General features: G+C 34.0%; 2 protein-coding genes across 2 annotated transcripts; one reads left to right on the top strand and one right to left on the bottom strand.

Moving 5' to 3' along the window:
• Positions 1-264: 264 nt before the first annotated feature.
• LOC133801008 (protein ZW2-like) lies at positions 265-1,846 on the bottom strand. Its single transcript, XM_062239138.1, has one exon. It carries the CDS (start codon positions 1,434-1,436, stop codon positions 726-728), a length of 711 nt encoding a protein of 236 aa, XP_062095122.1. The 5' UTR covers positions 1,437-1,846; the 3' UTR covers positions 265-725.
• A 1,890-nt stretch (positions 1,847-3,736) lies between these two features.
• Positions 3,737-4,595, top strand: LOC133800284 (uncharacterized). The gene is made up of 2 exons (XM_062238241.1): positions 3,737-3,868; positions 3,945-4,595. Exons 1-2 carry the CDS (start codon positions 3,737-3,739, stop codon positions 4,515-4,517), a joined length of 705 nt encoding a protein of 234 aa, XP_062094225.1. The 3' UTR covers positions 4,518-4,595.
• Positions 4,596-24,238: the final 19,643 nt, after the last annotated feature.

Here is a 24,238-nt window from a genome sequence, read left to right as displayed (position 1 = left end):
TTTTACATATTATACCAAGATATCAACGTAATTAAGTAAATACTAAATAATATTAGAACCAAAAAAAAAAAAGTCCCAGCCAAACTTGCTTACCATCGACCTGAGACAACTACTCTGGTGAAAGAAACATCATACACAGTAATTTTTTTGGTTACCATTGAAAGCTACTATCAACGTGTCCTCAGTGGTAAAAAAGAAAGGAAAAAAAAACATTAACTCAATTTAAGAGAGATTGTCAATCCAAGCCAGGCCAAGCAAGAGAGATTTCAAGTATTTGATGCTTATATTTTTTTTTTATCTATTTATTTGAAAGAAAAACATTACCTAGAATAAAAAATACAATCAGAATTGACCCAAACTAAATAAAGCACCAAAAACAAAAACTGTGAGAAAATAACAGTAGCCCCAACATTTTAATTTAATCCTCACATCTCCATCTCCATCTCCATCTCCATCTCCAACAAGAGTGAGTTGTTACCTCGTCAGAGAGACAAAATTTGAATAAAAATACTCTTTATCTTTTCCTCACTATATATAGCACGTACGTCCCACGCCCAAATAAAAATAATATAATAACAATAGTAAGGTTTATAAATCTAATTCCTACGTAGACATCGTCCGCAGCCTATATATATCGTATAAAAGGCAAATTCATCCATTGAAAAATTGCAGCATGAAGATTCTGACCCGAAAATTCTCTCTGTTTCACACAGTTGTCATCTTCTTCATTCCAAATCCCAAGATCTGAGCCGGAGCTGAAGCCGAGCCGCCTCCGCCAAGAACTTCACGCTCTGAGCCGGTCCCAGCACGTCCGTAACTTTCAATGCCGTCGCCATCCGAAGCGAATCAGCTGCGGTCACAACGGCTTCCATACCCGACTTGAGCGACGCCATTGCCGAATCCGAGTCCGCGTTCTCGGCTTGTTCACCGTGGATCAATCTTCTCCCTCCGCGTCTTGCGATTTCCAACAACGGCGGCGCCCCGACGCTCTCTTGGATCCTCGCGAGCTCGTCGTTCAAGGTACGCTCCTTTAATTTCGTCTCCTTCATCAGCCGATCCAAGCTCTGTATGTGATCCTCCGACAGATCGCTGATCGAATTGGTTACGATGCGACACGCAAGTCCCGGTTTGAACCCGCCGATCCAGAGGAAAGCTCGCTCTAAGGAGGTGAACCACGGTGGATAGAAGACGAGGAATACATTCCGCTCGATTATTTTCGCTTTCTCCTCGTAGTACTGCTGGTAGTGAGCGAGAATTCTAGAAACGAGCTCTCTGAGATCATCATCAGAAGATTCATCACTGTGTTGGTACGCGGAGACGAGCTCGTCCAGGTAATGTTCTTGACGCACTAGCCATCCTTCGTAAAAATCTGCGAAGGAATCGCCATTGCCGTTGCCCCCGGTACTACTGGATGTACCTTTCAAACCTTTAGTCATAGAACAGAGAGACACAGAGAGAGAGAGAAAGGGGTAAGTCTTGAAACAGGGCTAAAGAATCCCTCTATTCATAACTCTCCATCATTCTCTCTCTCTCTATATAGAGAGAAAACTAGGGATTTTTGAGTGATCGCTAGGAAGTTACGTTTTCGTTTTTAATTTTCTTAAGAGTAAAGTAATGTTATCAGGCAATGCCTTGTGACTTGTGAGCAAGGTTGAGACGTAGGTATGCGATTGGGGCAAAGTTCAGATGTAGAGAGAGAGAAGTAAACAGGTTGAGTGTTTTCCTTAGAGACAAGTGGAATGAAGTGACCCTAGTAACAACAACAACACCGACGCCATTAGAGGCTTTTAGGAGTTTGTGTGATTTAATTTTACCAAAGCGGCGGTTTTTTTTTTTTTCTCATCTTTCGTCTGAGAGGACCGACTGGAATCAAAGAGGATGGATGGATTGAGTGAGAGAAAGCGAGTAAAGGATGAGTTGTGTCGTTCGGTGCGGTTAGTTTTGTCGTTTAGTGGGAGCAAATAGCAAGTATGTAGAGCACGTGCGTGTGATTGTGAAGTTTAGAATAATAGTGTGATGAAGAGAATTGAGAAGGAAAGAAAGGAAGATGATTTGATTTGAACATCGGCTTTTAAGCTTAAAACAAGAAAACGACAAAGAGTTGGGTCTCACCGTTTATGCTCCCACCAGTCAATAGACAAATCAAACTGCAAAAGGAAAGGGTAGTTGTCTAACATTCGGTGGGTTTTGTCGTTTAGTTAGTTAGCATGGGTATGCGTATTTAGTGTACGGACAAGCTTCTATTAAAAACTATTCGACTAATCTATTATGTATACACTTAGTATTTATTTTACTTTTTTTTACAAATACGTATACACTTATTTTATACTACACAACTTTTATGAGTAAGATAAGTGCACCAATATACTCCATTAATTACTGAATATTTATTTAAAATAAGACTTATTCATATATTTTTTTTAAAATCACATAATTAGTCTTCATAATTGATTTAAAAAATAATATCATATTATTATGCTTATTTTGAGATAGTGTTTTACGTTATTGTTATGAAGTACTGTAATACCCAATACTACTTCATATGATAATGAATATTAATTCATATCAAATCTTGCATATTTTAGGTTTAAATAAAATATGTGAGAACATATATATAGTGTTGAATACTGTATAATATCTCATTCTTATGCTCAAAGAATATATATTTTTTAGAAAGAAAAAACTAATATCATATATATACTAATCAATAAATACACATTGATTTTTTAATATAAATAAACTCGTTATTTATCCAAAATACATATTTATTGATCAGTCCATAAACAATACACCTGAAAAAATAGATAATAAATGTCAAATATCTCTAATAAAATATATCATCGAGGAAAGATAGATGCTAAGAAATATTAAAAAAAAAATAGCATCACTATGAAACCTTTCGCTTATGAGAAAAACAAGTAAAAGATAAATCATTTAAGGTTTTAGATTTTTACAAATAAAATCAAAGATATCATCAACAATGAGTTCAACAAATTTGAAATAGGAACTAATTCATCTGTTCTGTTTAATATTTATGTAATCAAAAATTGAATTCATGATGAACAAAAATATAATAACCAATTAAAAATAATAATTTTATAAAAAATAATAATTATATAAATAAAATTAATTTATATAAATAAATAAAATAAAATAATAATTTGTTTTGTCAAATAAAATTAACAGTAAATAACTACATATTCTAACTTAATATATATATATATATTTTGGGACCATAAAAGTCTCTACTCTCTAATAACCTAGTTTAAATTTTAAATAATAAAGTAAAACCACACACACAATTTTTTATATTCAAATAGGAAGATATTATATGCTGACAAAAAAGAAGATTTTTCTAATTTTTTTATTATATCTTTTATTTTATAATTAAATTTGAGAAAAATATTAAAATTTTACCTATCTTATTATTATATCGGTGATTTTTTTTATTTGTAAAAAATACAAATTTAAAAGATGTGAAAAGAAATTTTAAACTCTAAAAATTTAGTGAGATTTATTATTATTATACAATAATCTCAAATACTTAAAAAAAAATTCAAAATTTTTCACTTTAAATTTAAATATTTGATCATAGTCCTATTCCTATTTGGATTCTAACTACCAAAAGTTAACTCTAAATATAAAAGTTGTCATCATATCTCACAAGTTTCCAAAACTACATACTATTCTTGTTTACACAAGTGTTGAAATTCAATTGATTTGGAAAAGAGTAAAGATGCCATCCAATAGTTTTACTGATTCCAATAGTGTTCCACAGTGCATTACTTCTCAACAAACTACTCCCCCTGATCCTCATGTTAATTCCAGTCCCTCTGATCCTCATGTTAATTCCAGTGGTAATTCACAGGTAAGTAATTATATTATTATTCTTCTTTTCTATTTTTATTTGTGTTAATTGTTTTTTTGTTTTTTATTCTATATAGAATGTGGAAGAGGAAATCAATATCATCAATAATGTTATTTTCCACAAGAATAAGATCTTTGTTGGAGGTCTTCCTCACCAAATTGAGAAAATAGAACTAAAATCATATTTCAGCACATATGGTAAAGTGATGTACACAAAAATTATGCGTGATGTATCAAGCAGAAGAAGCAGGGGTTTCGGATTCATTACCTTTCATGAGGAAGAAGCTGTGGAAAATGTATTAAAAACCACATTTCATAACCTCAAAAACAAACGTGTGGAGGTTAAAAGGGCCGCCGTGAAGCAAACACGCGTTTCACAACCCAAAATCTATAACAACTACTATTACACATTCAAGAGGAATAGCAACAACAACATCAATAACTACAACACATTCAACAACAACAACACCTACTGCTACGGCTATAATCTACACCCAATTATGCCTATAAACCCCATTCCTTTCATGTACCCCTATAATTTATTCCCATATCCTCAGCCCATGTATTACCTGATTTACTCAAATCCACCTCCATACGTACATGATGAACATGGAAAAAAAGTTCTTTTATCAAGGCCACAATTAGATTAGTTTTTTTTTTTTATTTAATTAGGATTCTAGTTATATTTATTTTTTCTTTATTCTCGTAAGTTGACAAAGTTACAGCTATTTTGACCTTTTTTTTTTATGGTTTTTCATTTATATATATTTTGTTATTGTGAAATTTCTTTTTTTTTTCCTAAAAATAAAAAAGAAATTCTAAAGAATTTAACGTTTTTTCATATATATATTTTAAAAAATTTCCGTAATTTATCTCATTATTATCCAAAATAATTGATTGCTATTTTTTTTAACATTATGACTACGTCTATATATTAGATTAATAGCCAAATAATATTGGATCAGATTAATAGGATCAGATTAATTTGTAAGCTAATATTGAAATCTTCCTACTAAAAGCCAAATAGTTTTCTTTATTAAATAAAGTGTATATTTATTTGTACCCATAATTAATTTATTTATTAGATTATTTCTTTCTTTTACTCCACGTGCAAGTGGCGAGAACGCACCAATTCATGAGCGCCAGCTATTGGTTCCCTTCAATCCGCATGATTCAGTTTTTTACGTGATTGGATTTCAAATTCCAATTTTATTTATTTGATAAGGAAAAGAAGATCCCACTCTTATCAAAACAATATCTCTGTTTAATGGGCTAAATAAATTCTATTTATCAAAACAAAATGATTTTTACGGATTAGTAAATAAATATCCATATTTTTAAATTTGTAGCAAATTGATATTTTATTCTAAATATTTTAATATCTATATATATACTAGGTAAAAACAACGTACAATGCACGTTTGTTTAGTTTTAAAATTGTAAATATTATATATAATATTAATAAAAACTGGTTCACTATTTTTTTAAAAATATATATTTATAATCGAATGAATTATAGTTCTATATTATATATAAATATTTATATTAATAATTTATATATATATATGACATCTAAACATAACATTGACATAGTAATATATTTACATAATTACATGACATATATATAAAATAGAATAATATTTAAAAAGAAATTGATAATAGAAATAAAATAAGAATAGAAAAAGTCATAGTATAGACAATAGTATATCTGCATCAACTATTTTTAAATTCTAATATATCTCGCAATGTCCTTTGGTGAATTTGATGAAGAAAAAAAAGCTCCAATCACTTGATAAAAACAAACTATCACACAAATTTATAAGATAAAAAAAATAATATGCATGTCTTTATTATTTTTAAATAAATACGATTTAATTATTTAAATTATCATAAAATATCTTCTTTTAATTAATTAATTTATTTATTTTGTTTAAGTTTATGTTTGTTCTAGTTTTTGAATGTGGCACTGACAACAAATGATTATATATTATATGTTTAATATAATATTAAGTTTGATTAAATTTTATTTAAGTTATAAAATATAAGATTTTATTATTTTTAAATAATTATTATGGTAAAATATCTCAAAAATATCTTATTTTAATTTGTTTAATTATTTATTTATTTAAGTTTAAGTCATGTTTACAATCTACTGTTAAATATAAGAATATTAGGTTAAATATAAGAATATTCCGTTAAAGTTAACTGAAAAAAATTAAAAAACTGTTAAAACCAAGAATTTTCGTTATCTACACACTTTTTTATATAATATAGATATATATAAAGGAGAGCTTCAAGGAGATGATGTGGCACTCTAAAATTATTCCAAACTATTTTTTCTATTTTTTCCTTTAATCTAATTTTTTTTATTCATTTTTATTAATTAGGAGATGATGTGTCATTCTAAAATTACTCCAAACTATTTTTTCTATTTTCTCCTTTAATAAAATTACTCCAAACTATTTTCCCTATTTTCTCCTTTAATCTAATTTTTTATTTATTTTTATTAATAATTATTTAAACTTTATTTTTTTAGATATTTAAATAAGATATTTTTTTAATTAAATACCTAATAATCTAACAAAAAATAAAATAAAACAAAAACTACATTAAACGTTATTTTTTTAGATATTTAAATAAGATATTTTTTGAATTAAATACTTAATGAACTAACAAAAAATAAAATAATAAAAAAAACTACAAATATATACTACATAATATACTAATAAAATAACATCTTTGAAGCGGTATATAAAAAATTATGCAAACGAGTAATCAACATTTTGATAAAACACAAGGTCCACGAGTTAATTTTAAAAAATAAAGGGTCCAAATGGGTAATCGGATAAAATACAAAGTCCAAAGTGGTGTGTATATATAGTTTATTTTCTATAAAGAATTTTTAACACTTTGAATAAATACATAGTCCAAAGGTTAATTTTTAAAAATAAAGAGTCAAAACAAGTAATCGGTCAAAGTATAGTGTTCAGATAACCAATCTATCTATTCCTATTTTTAACATCTTGACAAAACTTGAGGTCCACAAGTTAATTTTTAAAAATAAAGACCCCAACGAGTAATCGGCTAAAATACAAAGTTCAAAATGGTGTGAACCCTTAAGTAAAACATAAATTATATATATTTATATAATTTACTTTCTATAAAGAATTTTTAACACTTTGAATAAATACATAGTCCAAAGGTTAATTTTTAAAAATAAAGAGTTAAAACGAGTAATCAGCCAAAGTTTTGTGTTCAGATAACCGATCTATCTATTCCTATTTTTAACATTTTGACAAAACTTGAGGTCCACAAGTTAATTTTTAAAAATAAAAGTCCTAATGGGTAATCGACTAAAATACAAGGTTCAAAATGATGTGAACCCTTACAAAAAACATAAATTATATATAATTTAATTTTTATAAATAATTTTTAACCTTTTGAATAAATATATGGTCCAAATGTTAAATTATAAAAATAAATGGTCAAAATGGGTAATCGGCCAAAATACAATGTTCAAATAATTGACCTATCCAATCCTATATTTAACCTTTTGACAAAACACGAGTTCTAAAAGTTCATTTTTAAAAATAAAAGATTCAAACGGGTAATCGCCCAAAATAAGTCTTACACAAAACATAAATTTCCATATACATAATTTAGACTTTTTATAAAAAAAATCACGCAAAACATATAATAATGATAATAATAATAAAAAATAAATGCACACGTACTAAAATTTTTTTGAACTTTGTTTTCGGTACTTTAATTATTCAGAATTTTACAAAAACTTGCAAGAGATTTTGTATACAATGGACACCATTATGAAGAAAAAAAAAGTGTATTCAATACGCCCTCACGTGTCCATATAAGGAACATGTTTTATGAGTAGGGTGAAAAAGAATTCATGTTGTAGCATTCTCCTAAAAGTATTTTAAAATATGTATATTTTTTAATAATTACAAAAGACTGCGCGAAGCGCGGTTATGTTTTCTAGTATATATATAAAGGAGAGCTTCAAGGAGATGATGTGGCACTCTAAAATTACTCAAAACTATTTTTTCTATTTTTTCCTTTAATCTAATTTTTTTATTCATTTTTATTATTAATTATTTAAACTTTATTTTTTTAAAATATTTAATTAAGATATATTTTTTAATATATCTATATATATAAATGAGAGCTTTAAGGAGATGATGTGGCACTCTAAAATTACTCCAAACTATTTTTTCTATTTTCTCCTTTAATCTAATTTTTTTTATTCATTTTTATTATTAATAACTATTTTTTCAATTTTTTCCTTTAATCTAATTTTTTTATTCATTTTTATTATTAATTATTTAAACTTTATTTTTTAAAATATTTAATTAAGATATTTTTTTAATATATATATAAAGGATCATATGGTGTGGTGATATATAGTTAGTTTGGAAAAAACATAAACACTAAATTATGTTAATCTATATCTATATATTATGAGTAATCTATATATAATAATAAATAAATAAATAATCTATCTATTTTTAGTTATAACCTGTTGACAAAATACGAGATCCAAATGTCAATTTTTAACAATAAATTATCTAAACGAGTAAACACAAGGTCCACGAGTTAATTTAAAAAAAAAAATAAAGGGTCCAAACGGGTAATCGGCTAAAATACAAAGTTCAAAATGTTGTGAACCCTTAAGTAAAACATAAATTATATATATTTATATAATTTACTTTCTATAAATAATTTTTAACACTTTGAATAAATACATAGTCAAAAGGTTAATTTTTAAAAATAAAGAGTTAAAACGAGTAATCGGCCAAAGTATTGTGTTCAGTTAACCTATCTATCTATTCCTATTTTTAACATTTTGATAAAACTTGAGGTTCACAAGTTAATTTTTAAAAATAAAAGTCCTAACGGGTAATCGGCTAAAATACAAGGTTCAAAATGATGTGAACCCTTACAAAAAACATAAATTATATATAATTTAATTTTTATAAATAATTTTTAACCTTTTGAATAAATATATGGTCCAAATGTTAAATTATAAAAATAAAGGGTCAAAATGGGTAATCGGCCAAAATACAATGTTCAAATAATCGATATATCCAATCCTATATTTAACATTTTGACAAAACACGAGTTCTAAAAGTTACTTTTTAAAACTAAAGGGTTCAAACGGGTAATTGTCCAAAATAAGTCTTACACAAAATATAAATTTCCATATACATAATTTAGATTGTTTATAAAAAAAATTACGTAAAGCGTATAATAATGATAATAATAAAAAAAAATAAAAGCACATGTACAACAAATTTTTTGAACTTTGTTTTCGGTATTTTAATTATTCAGAATTTTTCAAAAACTTGCAAGAGGTTTGATATACAATGGACACTATTATGAAAAAAAATTGTGGTCAATACGCCCTCACGTGTCCATATAAAGAACATGTTGTACGAGTAGGGTAAAAAAAATTCCATATCGTAGCAATCTCCTAAAAGTATTTTAAAATATATATAATTTAATTTTTATAAATAATTTTTAACATTTTGAATAAATATATGGTCCAAATGTTAAATTATAAAAATAAATGGTCAAAATGGGTAATCGGCCAAAATACAATGTTCAAATAATCGATATATCCAATCCTATATTTAACCTTTTGACAAAACACGAGTTCTAAAAGTTAATTTTTAAAACTAAAGGGCTCAAACGGGTAATCGTCCAAAATAAGTCTTACACAAAACATAAATTTCCATATACATAATTTAGATTGTTTATAAAAAAAATTACGTAAAGCGTATAATAATGATAATAATAATAAAAAATAAAAGCACATGTACAACAAATTTTTTGAACTTTGTTTTCGGTATTTTAATTATTCAGAATTTTTCAAAAACTTTCAAGAGGTTTGATATACAATGGGCACTATTATGAAAAAAAAATTGTGGTCAATACGCCCTCACGTGTCCATATAAAGAACATGTTGTACGAGTAGGGTGAAAAAAAATCCATATCGTAGCAATCTCCTAAAAGTATTTTAAAATATGTATATTTTGTAATAATTACAAAAGACTGCGTGAAGCGCGGTTATGTTTTCTAGTTATAGTATATGTATATTAGTTTTGTTTCATTAATTTTTATTTTAAAGTTATTTTGATTTTTTTCGTTTTTCATGAGTCGTTGAATTATATATTATACATGTCGTTTTTTGTTATCTTAATTATGAAGAGCACTAACTTAATTATGAAGAGCACTAAACAAGAATGTAGAAAAAATAGAATAGTTGAGAGGCTTTTTATTTGGTTCAGCAGTTAATATTTGTCTAGTCCGCAAATCACTGATATTATTAATACTCTCTCAAAGATTTGAAAGAAAGCAATTTAGCAGAGTTTCTCCAATATAATTTGTGCGTAATTACAAATGAATTACTCCAAGCTATTTATAGACATGATTGTAGGAATATTTTCCCACAAATTCAGAGAAGTTACAATCAAACATTCAAATTTTAAATTAAATGCATTAATTATATAATATCTCATGATATAAGGGATTTAATACACGATAATAAAGAATCTCTACGAAATAGGGATATCCTAACCGTATTTCTGCCTGACAAACGCATCATTGAGCTCTATTGTTATGCTGACACACTTTTGAGACTAGCCAAGTTTCGAGCTCATCGTTCCAGTTGTAGCCTCCACCTCATCCACTAATTCGGTCGAACTTATTCCTCTGAGAAGGTTGATGTTTTCAAGCCTGTAGGTCAGGCTCGAACATTGCGACTCATGCTCGAGTGCTAATAACATATCAAGAACTATATATAATATACTATAAATATTTAAAATAAAGTAACTAACTTTTAAAGTGTCATAATTGAAAAAATACATTCTAATCAATAAAGAGCTTAAAAACTTTTTAAAAAATGGCTGCAATACATACCTTTATGAATCTATCATGGCCAAACATAATCTTAGAAAAATTAATATAATAAAAAAATATGATTAGAAAAGAACATAACTCCTTAAAAAAACATACCTGCCTTCTATATATTGAATAAGATTAATATATACCTGCCTTCGCTTTCATTGCCCCTTTGACAATCTTCCCTCCTAGTCTGGAAGGGGTAGTGAAAAATGCATAACAAATGAGCAAAATGAGGTTCTAGGCAGAATACCTGATGAAATGGAAATAGAGGCAGCACTGAAACAAATCAACCCAGACAAGGCTCCGGGCCCAGATGGACTTCCGGGGTCATTCTATCATCATCAATGAATAGTAGTGAGGAACGATGTTCTGAAGATGGTGAATTCTTTCTTTGAAGAGTCAATCATGTTGTCGTTCCTGAACAGAACAAACATAGTGCTCAATTCGAAGAAAGAGAATGCATCCTCTGCTAATGAGTACAGACCGATAGCTCTATGCAACGTGGCCTACAAGATCATTTCCAAGATACTGGCCAATAGACTCTGTCCTCCCGGACATTGTCTATCCAATGTGTAGGATTTTACTGATCTGACCCTACACCAACTCAGAAGATCAATTTAAAATACCAAGGTAAAAATGACATTTCCCAAGACTAAGCACACTGCTCAATAAAGTGGCACGTTACACATAAAACAATAATACCCTATTAGTTTAATATTGCCTTTTTGTACTCAGATACTATATTAGATCTATTTCCTTTTTATTCTTTCCTTAACACAAAAATGTTTTTTGAAAAACTTTAGGGTTAGGGAAAAACCAGAGAACAATATCTTCAAAGAGAAGAAAAACAAATCAGAGATGCAAGATGAGAGTAGAGGGAAAAAGAAAAACAAACACAGTGATTTATCGAGGTTCACCCCAAATTTGGACTACTTCCTCGTTGAACTCGCCTCAGGGATGCAACTCTGTTCTTTCACTAATCAATCAAAGGTTCTGTACAGCAATGGAGGATCCAAGTCACAGATTGACTGGTAAGCCTCAATACCCTTCTCTTCCTTACTTTTGTTTCTCAGTTTATAATCTTTTTCTCACTGAAACTAACTATCTCTCTTTTCTTTCTTTACATGAACACCTCACGAGGTTCTCTCTTTCTCTCTCAAGATCTGGAAAAACACTCTACTAGAACAGGAGCTTCTCTCTCTAAGATCTAGCCTTATCTTTTGGATGAGATTTTTTGAACCCCTTTTCTCTTATTTATATATTTCTGTAGAGATGCATATCTGTGAGAAGTTTGTTAAAATCTGTTGAGAATCTGTTGAGACTGTTGTATTGTTCTATTTATAAGTTTGTTGTAAATCTTGCCACGCTGTAAGCTTTAGTTCCTTTTCTCTGTTTATACTTTGATTGTAATTCTGTTATGACGAGTGCAGCTTATGAGAGAATTTAAACAACAAATTCCACCTCAATTCTCTTATAAAATCACTTAGGTGTAGTGAAAAATAGTTCCCTGAGGGTCCTCACTCAGTTAGTAATGGTTAGCCACCATTACTAATTCCTAGCAAGCTCATACAGTATCTGAACTTAGCTAGGTTTATTGTCTTAGTACCCATATCAGCAAGATTCTCTTCTGTAGGTACCTTTTTGATATTGACCATTCCTTGAGTCACCTGATCCCTAATAAAATGATACTTAATTCCCACATGTTTAGTTCTATCATGAAATACATGATTCTTACACAGATGTATACAACTCTGGCTATCTGAGTAGACAGTAGGGATTTCCTTTAGTAGCTTTAGCTCTTCCATTAGACCCTTGATCCAAATAGCTTCCTTTATAACTTTAGTAACAACCACATATTCTGACTCAATTGTAGATAAAGCCACTATAGGTTGTAGTTGAACTCTCCCACTAACACAGTTGCCTCCCACTAGGAAATAGTAAGCTGATGTAGACTTTCTATGATCTATGTCCCCAACAAAATCAGCATCATTGTAACCCTCTATTAGATTACTGTTAGAATACTTAGTAAACTTTAGGCCAATGTCAGTAGTGCCAAATAGGTACCTGAATACCCATTTCATTGCCCTCCAATGCTCTAACCCAGGATTTGCCATATACTTACTAAGAACACTTATAGAATAAGCTAGATCAGGTCTTGTACATACCATGAGATACATAATAGAGCCAACTGCATTTGAGTAGGGTACCTTACTCATTTCTTATATTTTTTCTTGTGTTTTAGGGCATTGCTCCTTGCTTAGACAGTGTTGGTTAGTCATAGGCTGTTTGGTTGTCTTTGCTCCTTTCATTGCTGATAACTCTACAAAATAGAGTTATTTTACCACTTTTTATGTGTTAATTGTTGCTTAGTTCTTGAATTCTTAATTGATTTATTAAGTTTTTAATTAATTTTACATTTATTAGTCTTATTGTAATTTTCTAGATTTTTATATATTTTTATAGATATTTTATTATAATATGTTGTAGTTTAAATTATGTGTAATTAATATAGTTTAGTTAGAAGTAAAATAAAAGTGCAATTTTGTTGATCTTTATTGATAAATTAAATTAAGTTTTAATTAAGTATTTTCAAATAATTAATATGATTTATTTATAATTGAAAATATTTGATTGTTATTTAATTTAATTTTTTATGGTGTAGGAATTATGTTGTATCTTTGTTGTGTTTGAAGAAAAAAGAGAAAGAAAGAAAATTGGCATTTGTGAAGAAGAAATAGCAAAAATTGGCGCAAGGCCATCTTCTTCAGCAGGCCCACACCAAGGCCCGGTTGCTTCCTTTAGCCAGCAGCCTTCCAAAGCCCAGGCCCACGCCAAAACCACCTCAGCATCAACACTCCACCGAAGCCACCTTCGGACAAGCAAGCCCCAATCCACGCCAGTTGTCCCAAGTTCTCTTCATGCACTTCCTTCCTTCAGCAAAGAAAGCCAGCGCCTATAGCCATCCTGCTCCAGCCGTGCTTCTTCAGCCTGCTCCCAGCCGCCTGGCTCTTCAGCAAAGCAAGTCCAAAGCTCCTTCCTGGGCCCACGTCACAGCCAGGCCCATGCCCAAAAGGACCCCAGCTGCTGCCATTTCCTCCATTCGGCCCACCACCGAATTCACTGAACACACAACCACCAAAAAAAAGCTAAAAATCATATCTTTTCCCAATGTTTTTTTTTTCTTTTTCTTTTCACTCAAATATCAATTCACTCTTCCCCATTTTTCTTACCTAAATAAACATTCCTAATTCATTTTTTTTACCCTAGCTTTTCACTAATCTTTTACCCAACCAAACATTTCATCTTTCCAATACTCTTACACTTACTCTATTTATCCTACCACTTCCCAACACAATTAAATTAATCAATTTATTTATTTTAATTTGATTAATTTAATCTCCATATTTTTCCTATAAATAGAGTCTTGTAAGACCATTTGGGGAGTTCTTCGTCATCTTTTCAACCTCTTCTACACTTCATATTTTTCTCTCTTCTTTTCACTACTTTCTCTCTACCATTTTCATCTTTTGAAGAGCATGTCAAGTATGTTATTTTGTAATTTTTATTTCAATCTAGTTATGAGCTTCTAATCTTTTTTCAAGATTATTAAGATGATGATGAAGCAAAATGTAACTAGATAGTATTTTTTATTGTATGTTGATTTCCCATTTATGTAACATTGTTTATGGATTTTTATATCAAAGATATGCATTTTTCATCTATTATTGATTGTTAAAGCATATTACACTTAGCTCTTTATTATGCAAAAATATGATATTATTTTATTAAATGTTTTTCATTAAATTGTTCACATCTAAGTCTTAGAACATAAGTATCATATTTTGCCTAAACATAATCTCTTTGATTTTTTGTAGTTTCATTAGGTTGTAACACAACTAATGCTTAGAAATTATATCTTATATAAGTGAAGAAAAATCCTACATTTTTTAAAGTAACTTGTGCTTGAATAGAAAATGTATTTTGGAAAAAAATATAGTGTGATTTATTTCAACTATATTTAAACTTGGGAATCAATATACTTATAAATATTATTGAACTTGCATTTTGTGGATCTAATATCTTAATAATCTTATTTTACATATCTCATTTGAAAACCATTTTTCTATTTAATCATTAATCTTTTTATTACTTGTCTTTTATTTTTCTAAAACAAAATCTCATCAAATATTTGGAACTAGGTTAGAATCTTCTTGCTTTGCTTGAAATAGTTTCTTTTGATGTTAGTCAACTCCCATGGGTTCGACCTCGTACTTACATGAACATTATATTCCGAAACGATTCGTGCACTTGCGAGTATAAATATTAAAACACCCTCTTTTGGATTCAACAATTGCAAACTTCTCTATGATTTCTATATGTAATCTTTCTGAGTTAGGGTTAGGACTCCTTTTTCTCTATTCCTCTTGATACATATCCCTAGGATCTTAGTTGCTTCTCCTAGATCCTTCATTTTGAATTCTGACTTGAGCCATTCCTTCATGAGTTCTACTTTGTATCTCTCTTTACTGATAATGAGCATGTCATCTACGTAGAGCAGTAAGTAAATAGCTTCTTCAATTCTATTCCCTTTGTAGTATAGGCAAGAATCATAATAGCTCCTTTTGAATCCTTTCTTACTCATAAATTCATCAAACCTTTTATTCCATTGCCTAGGTGATTGCTTGAGACCATATAGGATTTAATTGACTTGCATACCTGGTTTTCCTTTCCTTTAACTTCAAAACCTTTGGGCTATTCCATATATATGTTCTCTTCTAGCTCACCATGTAAGAAAGTTGTAGTGACATCCATCTGATCCACTTCCAGATTGTATTGAGTAGCTAATCCCAGCATAATCCTTATAGTCTTGTACTTAACTACTGGAGAATTTTTTTTGTAAAGTTTATCCCTTCCTTTTGGGTAAATCCTTTAGCCACCAGTCTTGCCTTGTACTTTATAGGATTGCTTTCATCTTTGCCTTCTTTCAACTTGTACAACCATTTACATGCCACTATACTCTTACCTTTAGGTTTAGACACCAATTTCCAGGTCTGGTTCTTTATTAGTGAAGCCATTTCCTCATTCATAGCCTAGATCCAATGTCTAGAGTCCTTGTGTTTTATACCTTCTTCATAGGTAGTTGGTTCTGTTCTGTATATCCCTGTAGCACTCATAAAAGCATAAGCTAGAACTTCCTCCCAGGCATTGAAACTGAATTTCTGGTTTGTCTTAGATGTCCTCTTAGCTTTATCTCAGGTTAGTTGATAATCTGTAAGAGATTATGCTTCTGTTTGTTCTTCATTGTTTGGTTCCACCTAATTTGTGTCTTCGGGTGCTGTTTCTTCTTGTACTGGTTCATTTTGTGTAGTTATTTCCTGCATATTTTCCACTTGAACAGGCTCCACCTGATCAGTGTTGGGTTCTTGAATTCTAACTTGTGCATGATCTGTCTTTGATTGGTAATTTATAGTGGTACCTGCATGGTTAGTATTTAAAGACATATCTGCACTAGAAACAGAGTTAGTAACACATGGAAAAATGTCTTCTTTGAAAATAACATCTCTACTAATAATAGTTTTAAAACCAGAATTTTCTTTAACCCATAGCTGACACCCTTTAGTTCCCTCAGGATACCTTAGGAAGACACACTTTAAAGCCCTAGGCTCTAACTTACCCACACTTTGGTGTGCATAAGCTGCACAGTCAAATACTCTAAGGTTAGACGGATTTGGTGGTTTTCCTGACCATATTTCCTCTAGAGTTTTACAATATATTGCACTTGAGGGACATCTGTTTACTAAATATGCACCTGTTATAACAGCTTCCCCCCAAAAACTTTTAGCTAATCCTGATTGTAGTAATAAACATCTTACTTTGTTCATTAGGGTTCTGTTCATCCTCTCAACAATACCAACACTTAACACCAAGGGGCCATTGTGTGGAAAATGCACACCCTGTACGTCTTCTTTGGCGAAGGTTATTGAGTCGTTTTCCCCTTTAAATTTTTTTGGGGGTCGTTGTTCTAAGCTTAGCATGCATGGGGGTGGACTTCGTCTGGCTTCCTTGGCGTATCCATCTCGCCCCTTTCTCGCTTCTCCTCTGAATCCCGGTCCTCCGAAGATCGTCCTCACCTCTCCTTGCACGTCTAGGGCTACATCTCGTGCTTGCGGCGAGGGAGGTCTATCATCTGGTCTTTCATTTTCTCTTCAGACGTATCTACTCAAGTGCCCCATGCGTATGAGTTCCTCAATTTCCACCTTCAGATGAGTGCATTCTGCTGTGGTGTGGCCAATGTATTTATGATACTGACAGTACTTTCTGGGGTCTCTCTTTGACCGATCTCTCTTCATTGGTGGTGGTCTTCTGAAGGGGACCTGATTCTCATTTGCTACGAAGATATGCTCCCTAGAATGTGTTAGGTCAGTGTAGAAGGTGTGGGATGTTTCCCTAGGATTACCCCCATGTTTGTGCTTCCTCTGGTGGTCATCTCTTGGGCCCTCGTACACCCTTTTCTTTTTTATGTCATTCGAACCTTCAGGGGTTGAGGGCTTGATAAGTGATGCCTTCAGGTTCTCGTGGCCATCTTTGACACGAATGTACTTTTGTGCCAGTTCGTAGAAATCGTCTAAGTTAGTTACCTCCCTTTTGAGCATATTATCCCAAAGTTTGCTGCCTGGGATCACTCTAACCGTGATTTCCATCTTGAGTTCTCCCCTGGTTAGGCTTCCTACTTTAGTCGCCTCCATGTTGAACCTATGGATGTAGCTCTTCAAACTTTCTCCTTCTCCTTGCTTTATATTAGGGAGGCTAGTGCTCGGCAGGGTATAATCACGTACAACATGATGTTGTTGGAGAAACTCGTCAGAAAGTTGCTGCCATGACCTGATGGTCCCCGGCCTCAGCCTCTTAAACCACTTGTATGCAGGCCCCTTCAGCGTGACCGTGAAACAGTGGCACCTTACTCTGCTATTGATCCCTCTCAGCTTCATTAAATCGTTAAAGGCATCCAAGTGGTATTTGGGGTCTGAGGTGCCCTCATATGGGGTCATATGAGGTTCTTTAAAGTTAGTCAGGAGCCGTTCCAACTGGGTTTCTCGCGTGAAGGGTGATTTGTAGTCGAACTCTTCATCGGTAATGTGCCCCCCAGACGTCGAGACGATCTTGCTCCGAAGGCTCCTCATCTCGGTGTCTAGCTCCTGCCGCCTCTTATGCAAGGAGTCCCCCAGCTCGGTAGGGTTGGCCTTTCTCTTCTCTCTACCCTTCGGTGGGGCCATAGGAGGTGTCGTCCTTACTTCTGACCTCCTCCTATTGAGCTTTTCTCTTAGGTCAAGTGGCGCCTCCTTAGAGGTGACCTCGACTTCGTTCTTACAACTAGCGTCGTCCCTCCGTCTTTGCTCTTGGGGGTATTTCGTTGGCCTAGGTCCCTCATGGTACTTTGTCTGGGGAGTGTTGCTGGTGGAAAGTTAGGTTCTACCATCGTCTACGGGGACAGTGGTTTCCCCTCTTTCATGCTCTTTCTCCTTATGCTTTGGAAGGGGTATGCTCGACTTTCCTTGCAGAAGGTCGTTTAAAACTTCCTGCATGTTTTCTAGTGTGGTTTCCAGTCTTCAATCCTTTTTGAGTAACTCACGAATCTCGTCCTCATAGAGGTGAGTCCTTGAGCTGGAACTCACTGAGTGTACTCGGGGACTCTTGCCTGGCCTGCGTGTTGAGGGACCCGGGTCCTAGTGGCCAGAGCGTAGTGCCACCGAGGGCTTAGGACGTGAGTGCGTTGGCGGCTCCGGACGACGTCTGTCGGGCTGGACAGGCGGGGATGATGCTCCCTTCTCCTCCCTTGGGGGAGGATGTTCTTCCGGCATGTCTCCATGCTCAGGCGGAGGAGGGTCTTTTCTGGAGGCCATCAGTTGTTCTCCATCCAGGTGAACCTCTACATCTTGTAGTTGTCGTAAGCGTTTGAACGCCTTGGCATTTTTCTTTGTTGGAAGTGATGAGAGAACTTTGGCTTGATGCTTGTTCTTCCCACAGACGGCGCCAAACTATTGACGGTGAGAACTCATCAACGATATAAGGTCAGAAAACTCAAATTATATTGCGAAAGATAGCTAGGAAGAAGATGGAAAGAACTTGAAAGAGCAAAAATACAGAACTACAATGGAGCAAAGATCATATATTCCTTAATTGCCTGTGCATACAAAGAATTTTCCAACCTGTCAACCTGAGGGGTCGAAGCCTATTTATAGGTGGGCTCTATTGGCCCCTGATACAAGTAGGTCCCAGGGGACAAGGACGTACGCAGGTACATTGCTAGGGTAGTGGCTCAGGACATTGTGGTGTCTACCCTGACAATGCCAGAGTAGTAACGTAGGACATCGTACGGTCGACTCTGGCATATGGTCGAGGATGCTCAAGTAGTGCCTCCACTCTCCGTACGAGTTTGTACCGCCACTACTTGTCAGATGCGGATGTCAGGACCACGCCTCTGTCCTCCTCACGATTGTACATCCCGTACTCTTATACATGCCTTGTAACTAATGGTCCTTCTTATATATCCGAGACACATCATCTTTCCAAGTTTTCTCCCATTCTGCTAAGTTTTGTTGATCTTGGGAATTCAAATCTACAGTATAGTGGGTTGATTAGTGCTTAAAAATGCAAATTTATTAGTTTTAAAGTGTAAAATAAATTAAGTTTTAATTAATATTTTCATGAATTTATTGTAATATATTTTATAATTGAAAATATTAATTTTAATTTAATTTATGTTTAATTTTCAGGAAATAAATTGCATTTGGACATTAATAAAAAAGAGAGGACAAAGAATGGCTAAAATTGAAAAGGAAAATGAAGAAAGTGGTAATTTTGAGGAATTAGGCCCAGAATTCGGCCCAGGCCCACTGTTCTCTCCAGTCACTGTAGCCAGCTCAAGCCACGCGAGCCGAGCTGCCGAGCCACTGCCTGCCACCCGCCTGTCAGCCGCCTGCCAGCCTCCCTGCCAGCCAACCACGCCCTGCCACGTCGCCGCCAACAGCTTCATCTAACGCCTCCTTCAGCCTCCATCAATTAGCAAGTCTCAGCAAGCATGCAACCTTATTTCCCTCATTTCCTCCATCATGATAGTCCCTCCAACGGACTGCCAGGCCCAAAGGCCCAAAGGTCCAAAAGCCCAAATGCCCAAATGCATTCCTTCAGCAAGCTCCCAACGTGACCCAACTGCCCAAATGCATATGAAAGCCCAACTTCCAGCAGCCCAAATCCAGTTTTCTCCTCTCCTAGCTAGTGCCTATGTGGCACCTCCTCATTGGCTGAAAGTTGGTCAAAACCCTCTTGTGTCACCAGCCATATTTTGTGGGTATTGGGTTTGTAAAATTGCCATTTTGAGCTTTAAAGCTCATGTTTTTATGGTATTTTAGAAAATGAGCATTTTGACTATACACAAAAATAGCTAGGGTAATATTAATAATAAGATTTGATTTTTCAAAATCATATCTTATTATTAATATTTCAGATTTATTTTGTAAACCCCATTTTGTTGTTTAATTTCTTTTTGTTGACTGCGTTTTTAGCCAACGACGTGAGAACGTCAAATACGACAAGCCTTCAAGAGAAATCAAAATGACAACAGACGATATAAGCAAGAAAAATAAAGAACATAGGAGATTTTTATAGTGGTTCAGCCCCGATTGTCGGTAATAGCCTAATCCACTTAGAGTTGTGATTTATAAATCTATACTCAAGATCAGATGGACTATGCCAACTGAGTTTCTTCAGTATAAATTGTGAAAATACAAGAATTCTCTCTAATTTCAGCACTTTCTCTCTCTAGAATAGACAGACCCAATTTTATCTCTCTAGAAAGAAGAAGCAGAAGGAACCCCCTCTCTCATCCCATAAGCTCTCTATTTATAGGCCTGGGATCCTCAACTGATATCCCCTTATAATAGGGATATTTTATTATATTTATTACATTTATATTACAAATAAACATTCAAAATTTGAAATGTAACAAACTCCCCATTTGTGGGAAGAATGAGAGATTCCCGCGCATGTTGTTGAAGTTGTGTCTGACTTAGTCTCCTCTAGCTAGTTGGTCCACCTCCTACTCACTACCCATGCAAGTGCTGGTTGAACATGCATGGTGGTAGGATATGCATGGTGGTAGGTTGAACGTGCATGGTGGTAGGTTGAACGTGCATGGTGGTAGGAGATGCACTTCTCTCCTCTAACATGCACTCTCCTCTAGCATGCCATGTTCCTCCTTGAACCAATCTCCTTGGCTTCTCCTCGGACCAAGGTGGTCCGAGGCAACCTCCTTGGCACCTCACCTTGGACAACATTGAGGCAACCTCCTTTAGCATCTCCCAAACATGTCCGATCGAACATTGTATAGGCTCTCCTTATCAAAATCTAAGTCTCCATTCTCTTGCATGAGACTCCTCCTCCTTAGCTACTTACCTTGGACACGTTCGAGCCAACACTTAGAAAACCTTGGGAGGCTTACCTCCTACACACCCTTGGGGTCTCCTAGGACCACATCCTCCTTGGGGTCTCCCAGGACCACATCCTCCTTGGAGTCTCCTAGGACCACTCCCCTTAGCTCTCCTAGGAGGCACTCTCCTAGATGCATTCTCCTTAGCCTCCTAGGATGCATTCTCCAATTTTTGGGTATAACACTTTTTAGTCATTTTCTCCATCTATAAATAGGGGCACTCTCTTCACATTATGTATGTAATTTTTAGAATAGAGAAACTATAGCAAAATTTCCACTCACTTTCTTCTCATATTTTCTTCTTAGAATTTTGTGAGAATCATGAGCATAATGGCCTAATCTTCCTAGGAAGGTTAGGGATGATTCCATATACAAGTGATGTTATTTTGCTACTCTGATTTACTATGTTCTTAATGTAATATATTTGAGTTATTTATGTTCTTTCATCTCTATCTTTATTTTGCTATCTTTATTTACTTATGCTAATAGTATGTAGGATTAGTCATGCTCTTTCTATGTGCTTCTAATTAGTAAAAGTAATATTGATACATAATTTTATGTCTAATCTTCTATTGCATTATTGCCCTTGGGTATTTTGTCATTTTTAGATTTTTCATAAGATTAACATTGTGCTTTTAAAGTAAAGAACTTTATAACTCAAATGAACTTTTGTTAGAAAAACTATGGACTTTAATGTTAGATTTTCCAAGTAAATGTTGGGATGTGAACTATTTACTTGTGTATTTTTGTAAATCAAGTAACCAAGTAACTAAACAAGCATATGGATGATTCTTGAAACCTTTCATTTTCTTAAACTCTTGATTACATCTTACCTTTATTTCACTTATCTCATTTCATCACTTTATCAAAATACAATACCAAAATCTCAAACATCTTTCCATTTACAATTTTATTTACTTCTTGTTACTAACTTTTTGTGCTATTTTCTACTAACCTTTTGATTTTAGGTTACCTCCTTGTGGATCGACCGCCCGATCTTACTACAACTACCGCTTAGTGTAGTCACATTTTGGGCGTTAAACATGGGTTTCCCCTGGTTGTCATGGGAGGAGTTCGTAACATCGGGGATGCACATGTGTTCAGGCCAATCCATTGATGGGTGATATTGGTGCCCACGGGGCCTAGCCCAGATCCTGCATAGCTAGACTGGCCCTCAAGGGTGCCTCTATCCAAAGATTCCAATGCATGACGCACGGAGAGCCATGTGGAGGTCTTCGTAGCAAGTTACCCTTGCACGTCTCGGCCCCTCGCGCAACGAGCCACCCTTGTGCGCCTTGACCCCTTGTGCAGCAAGCCATGCCTGCGCGTCTCAGCCCCTCGTGCAGCGAGCCATCCCAGCGCCTCGGCCCCTCGCGCAGTGAGCCACGCCCACGTGTCTCGACCCCTCGCGCAGCGAGCCATCCTAACGCCTCGGCCCCTCGCGCGGCGATCCATGCCTGCGTGTCTCGGCCCCTCGCGCAACGAGCCATCCCAGCACCTCGGCCCCTCGAGCATCAAGTCTCGCGTAGTGACCCCTTGCGCCACGGCCCTCGCATAGCGAGGGTGACTTCTCAGGGGACCCGTGCGCAGGTCCTTGGGCGCACGCGGGAGGTTCGTCAAGGCGGCTTCGTCTAGAGACCTCTCCGCATGATGCATGGGAAGCTTCACGAGGGTCTCGCATCGGGTCTTCTCAGCAAGGTGTCCTTGGCAAGTAGCGTTTCGCATAGCGAGATGCCTCCATATACAAAGCCTTCAAGAATGAACTCTACTTTAAATATTTCTTGGGAAATTATCCCACATTCACAACATATAAAAGAGAAAAAAAATTGGAATAATATTGGCAAATCATCTAATATTAGTGTTGGAAATAGATATACCAGTCAAATAAAATGATATACCAAAGTAAATAATAATAAAATAGATATTAACATACCAGCAAAGAAGAATGGTCGGAAAATTTGAAGAATGGATGGAAAAAATAGATATGGCCTAAAGACATAAAATATGGCAGGATTTTTGTTTTTAAACAAAAAAGAAAAACAAATCAAGCAATGAAGAGGAAGAGGGGAATATGGAAGAAGTTAAACTTAACTAAACCTTGTTTTTGCCGGAAAAAATTGTAGAAATTAATGTTGACAACCACCTTGAGATGCTATCGGTCTATTCAACTTTCTTTATTTGTGTTTTTTTCTCACCTTTTGTATCACGTTATTGTGAGGAAATAGAAGAATAAGAGACTTTTATATAACAAGGGCAATTTAGGCAATCAAAAGTCTAAATTGTCATTTCTCTACAACTTTTAAAATAGGGAGATTGGGCTACCTCCACCTCAATATGATCTGGTGATTATATATTAGATATTCACTTCAATTTCAACAATATAAAGAAAACCTTATTCAGAATGAAAATGCTCGAGCTAACCGCCGAGATAAAATATTTGAGTTTTCTTACTCACTAAGAAAAGTAATATATTGCTTAAGATATTTTAAAAGAGATCTTTATTTAGTAATGTTTTGTATGTAAGAGCATGTTTTGGTGCTTGATCATTAGTCAAGTCTTGCACCAAGTAACATCAGGGGCACTTTTGTAATTATGTATGTCTCCCAGGAGAAAATCATATATATTCCTGGGAATACTTTATTTCCTTAGAATGCTCCTTAGGGGGAGGTGACCTGGTTACTTAGGGAAGCACCATGACCACCAGCAGATAAGGACTTAAGTTATGTACTTTCTTGCCCTATCAAAGTCATATATGAATAAAATGATGTTTATCTATGTCCCATTGTGTATGTTTTCTTAATGGTCTATGTATTGCTTGTTTGTTACTTTTGTTGGGTCATCGCGTGCCACTTGCCTATGTTGTATGCTCTAGCTGTTGTGTGGGATGTTATCTTTGAATGACTTGTTTTGAGCTTGCTCATGCTTCGTCATTACCCTTACATGTGCGAGACTTGTATCGTAGCT

Source organism: Humulus lupulus, chromosome 9 (genome assembly GCF_963169125.1).
Source record: "Humulus lupulus chromosome 9, drHumLupu1.1, whole genome shotgun sequence".
NCBI classification, from domain to species: domain Eukaryota; kingdom Viridiplantae; phylum Streptophyta; class Magnoliopsida; order Rosales; family Cannabaceae; genus Humulus; species Humulus lupulus.
The sequence above is the reverse complement of the archived record's forward strand: the minus strand, read 5'-3'. Positions and strand labels throughout refer to the sequence as shown.

Excerpts from the sequence above, each read along its gene's own strand:
- LOC133801008 (XM_062239138.1), bottom strand. The coding sequence starts at position 1,436 with ATGACTAAAGGTTTGAAAGGTACATCCAGTAGTACCGGGGGCAACGGC.
- LOC133800284 (XM_062238241.1), top strand. The coding sequence starts at position 3,737 with ATGCCATCCAATAGTTTTACTGATTCCAATAGTGTTCCACAGTGCATT. Across the intron at positions 3,869-3,944 it reads ATTCCAGTGGTAATTCACAG|AATGTGGAAGAGGAAATCAA; the intron begins GTAAGTAATTAT and ends TATTCTATATAG.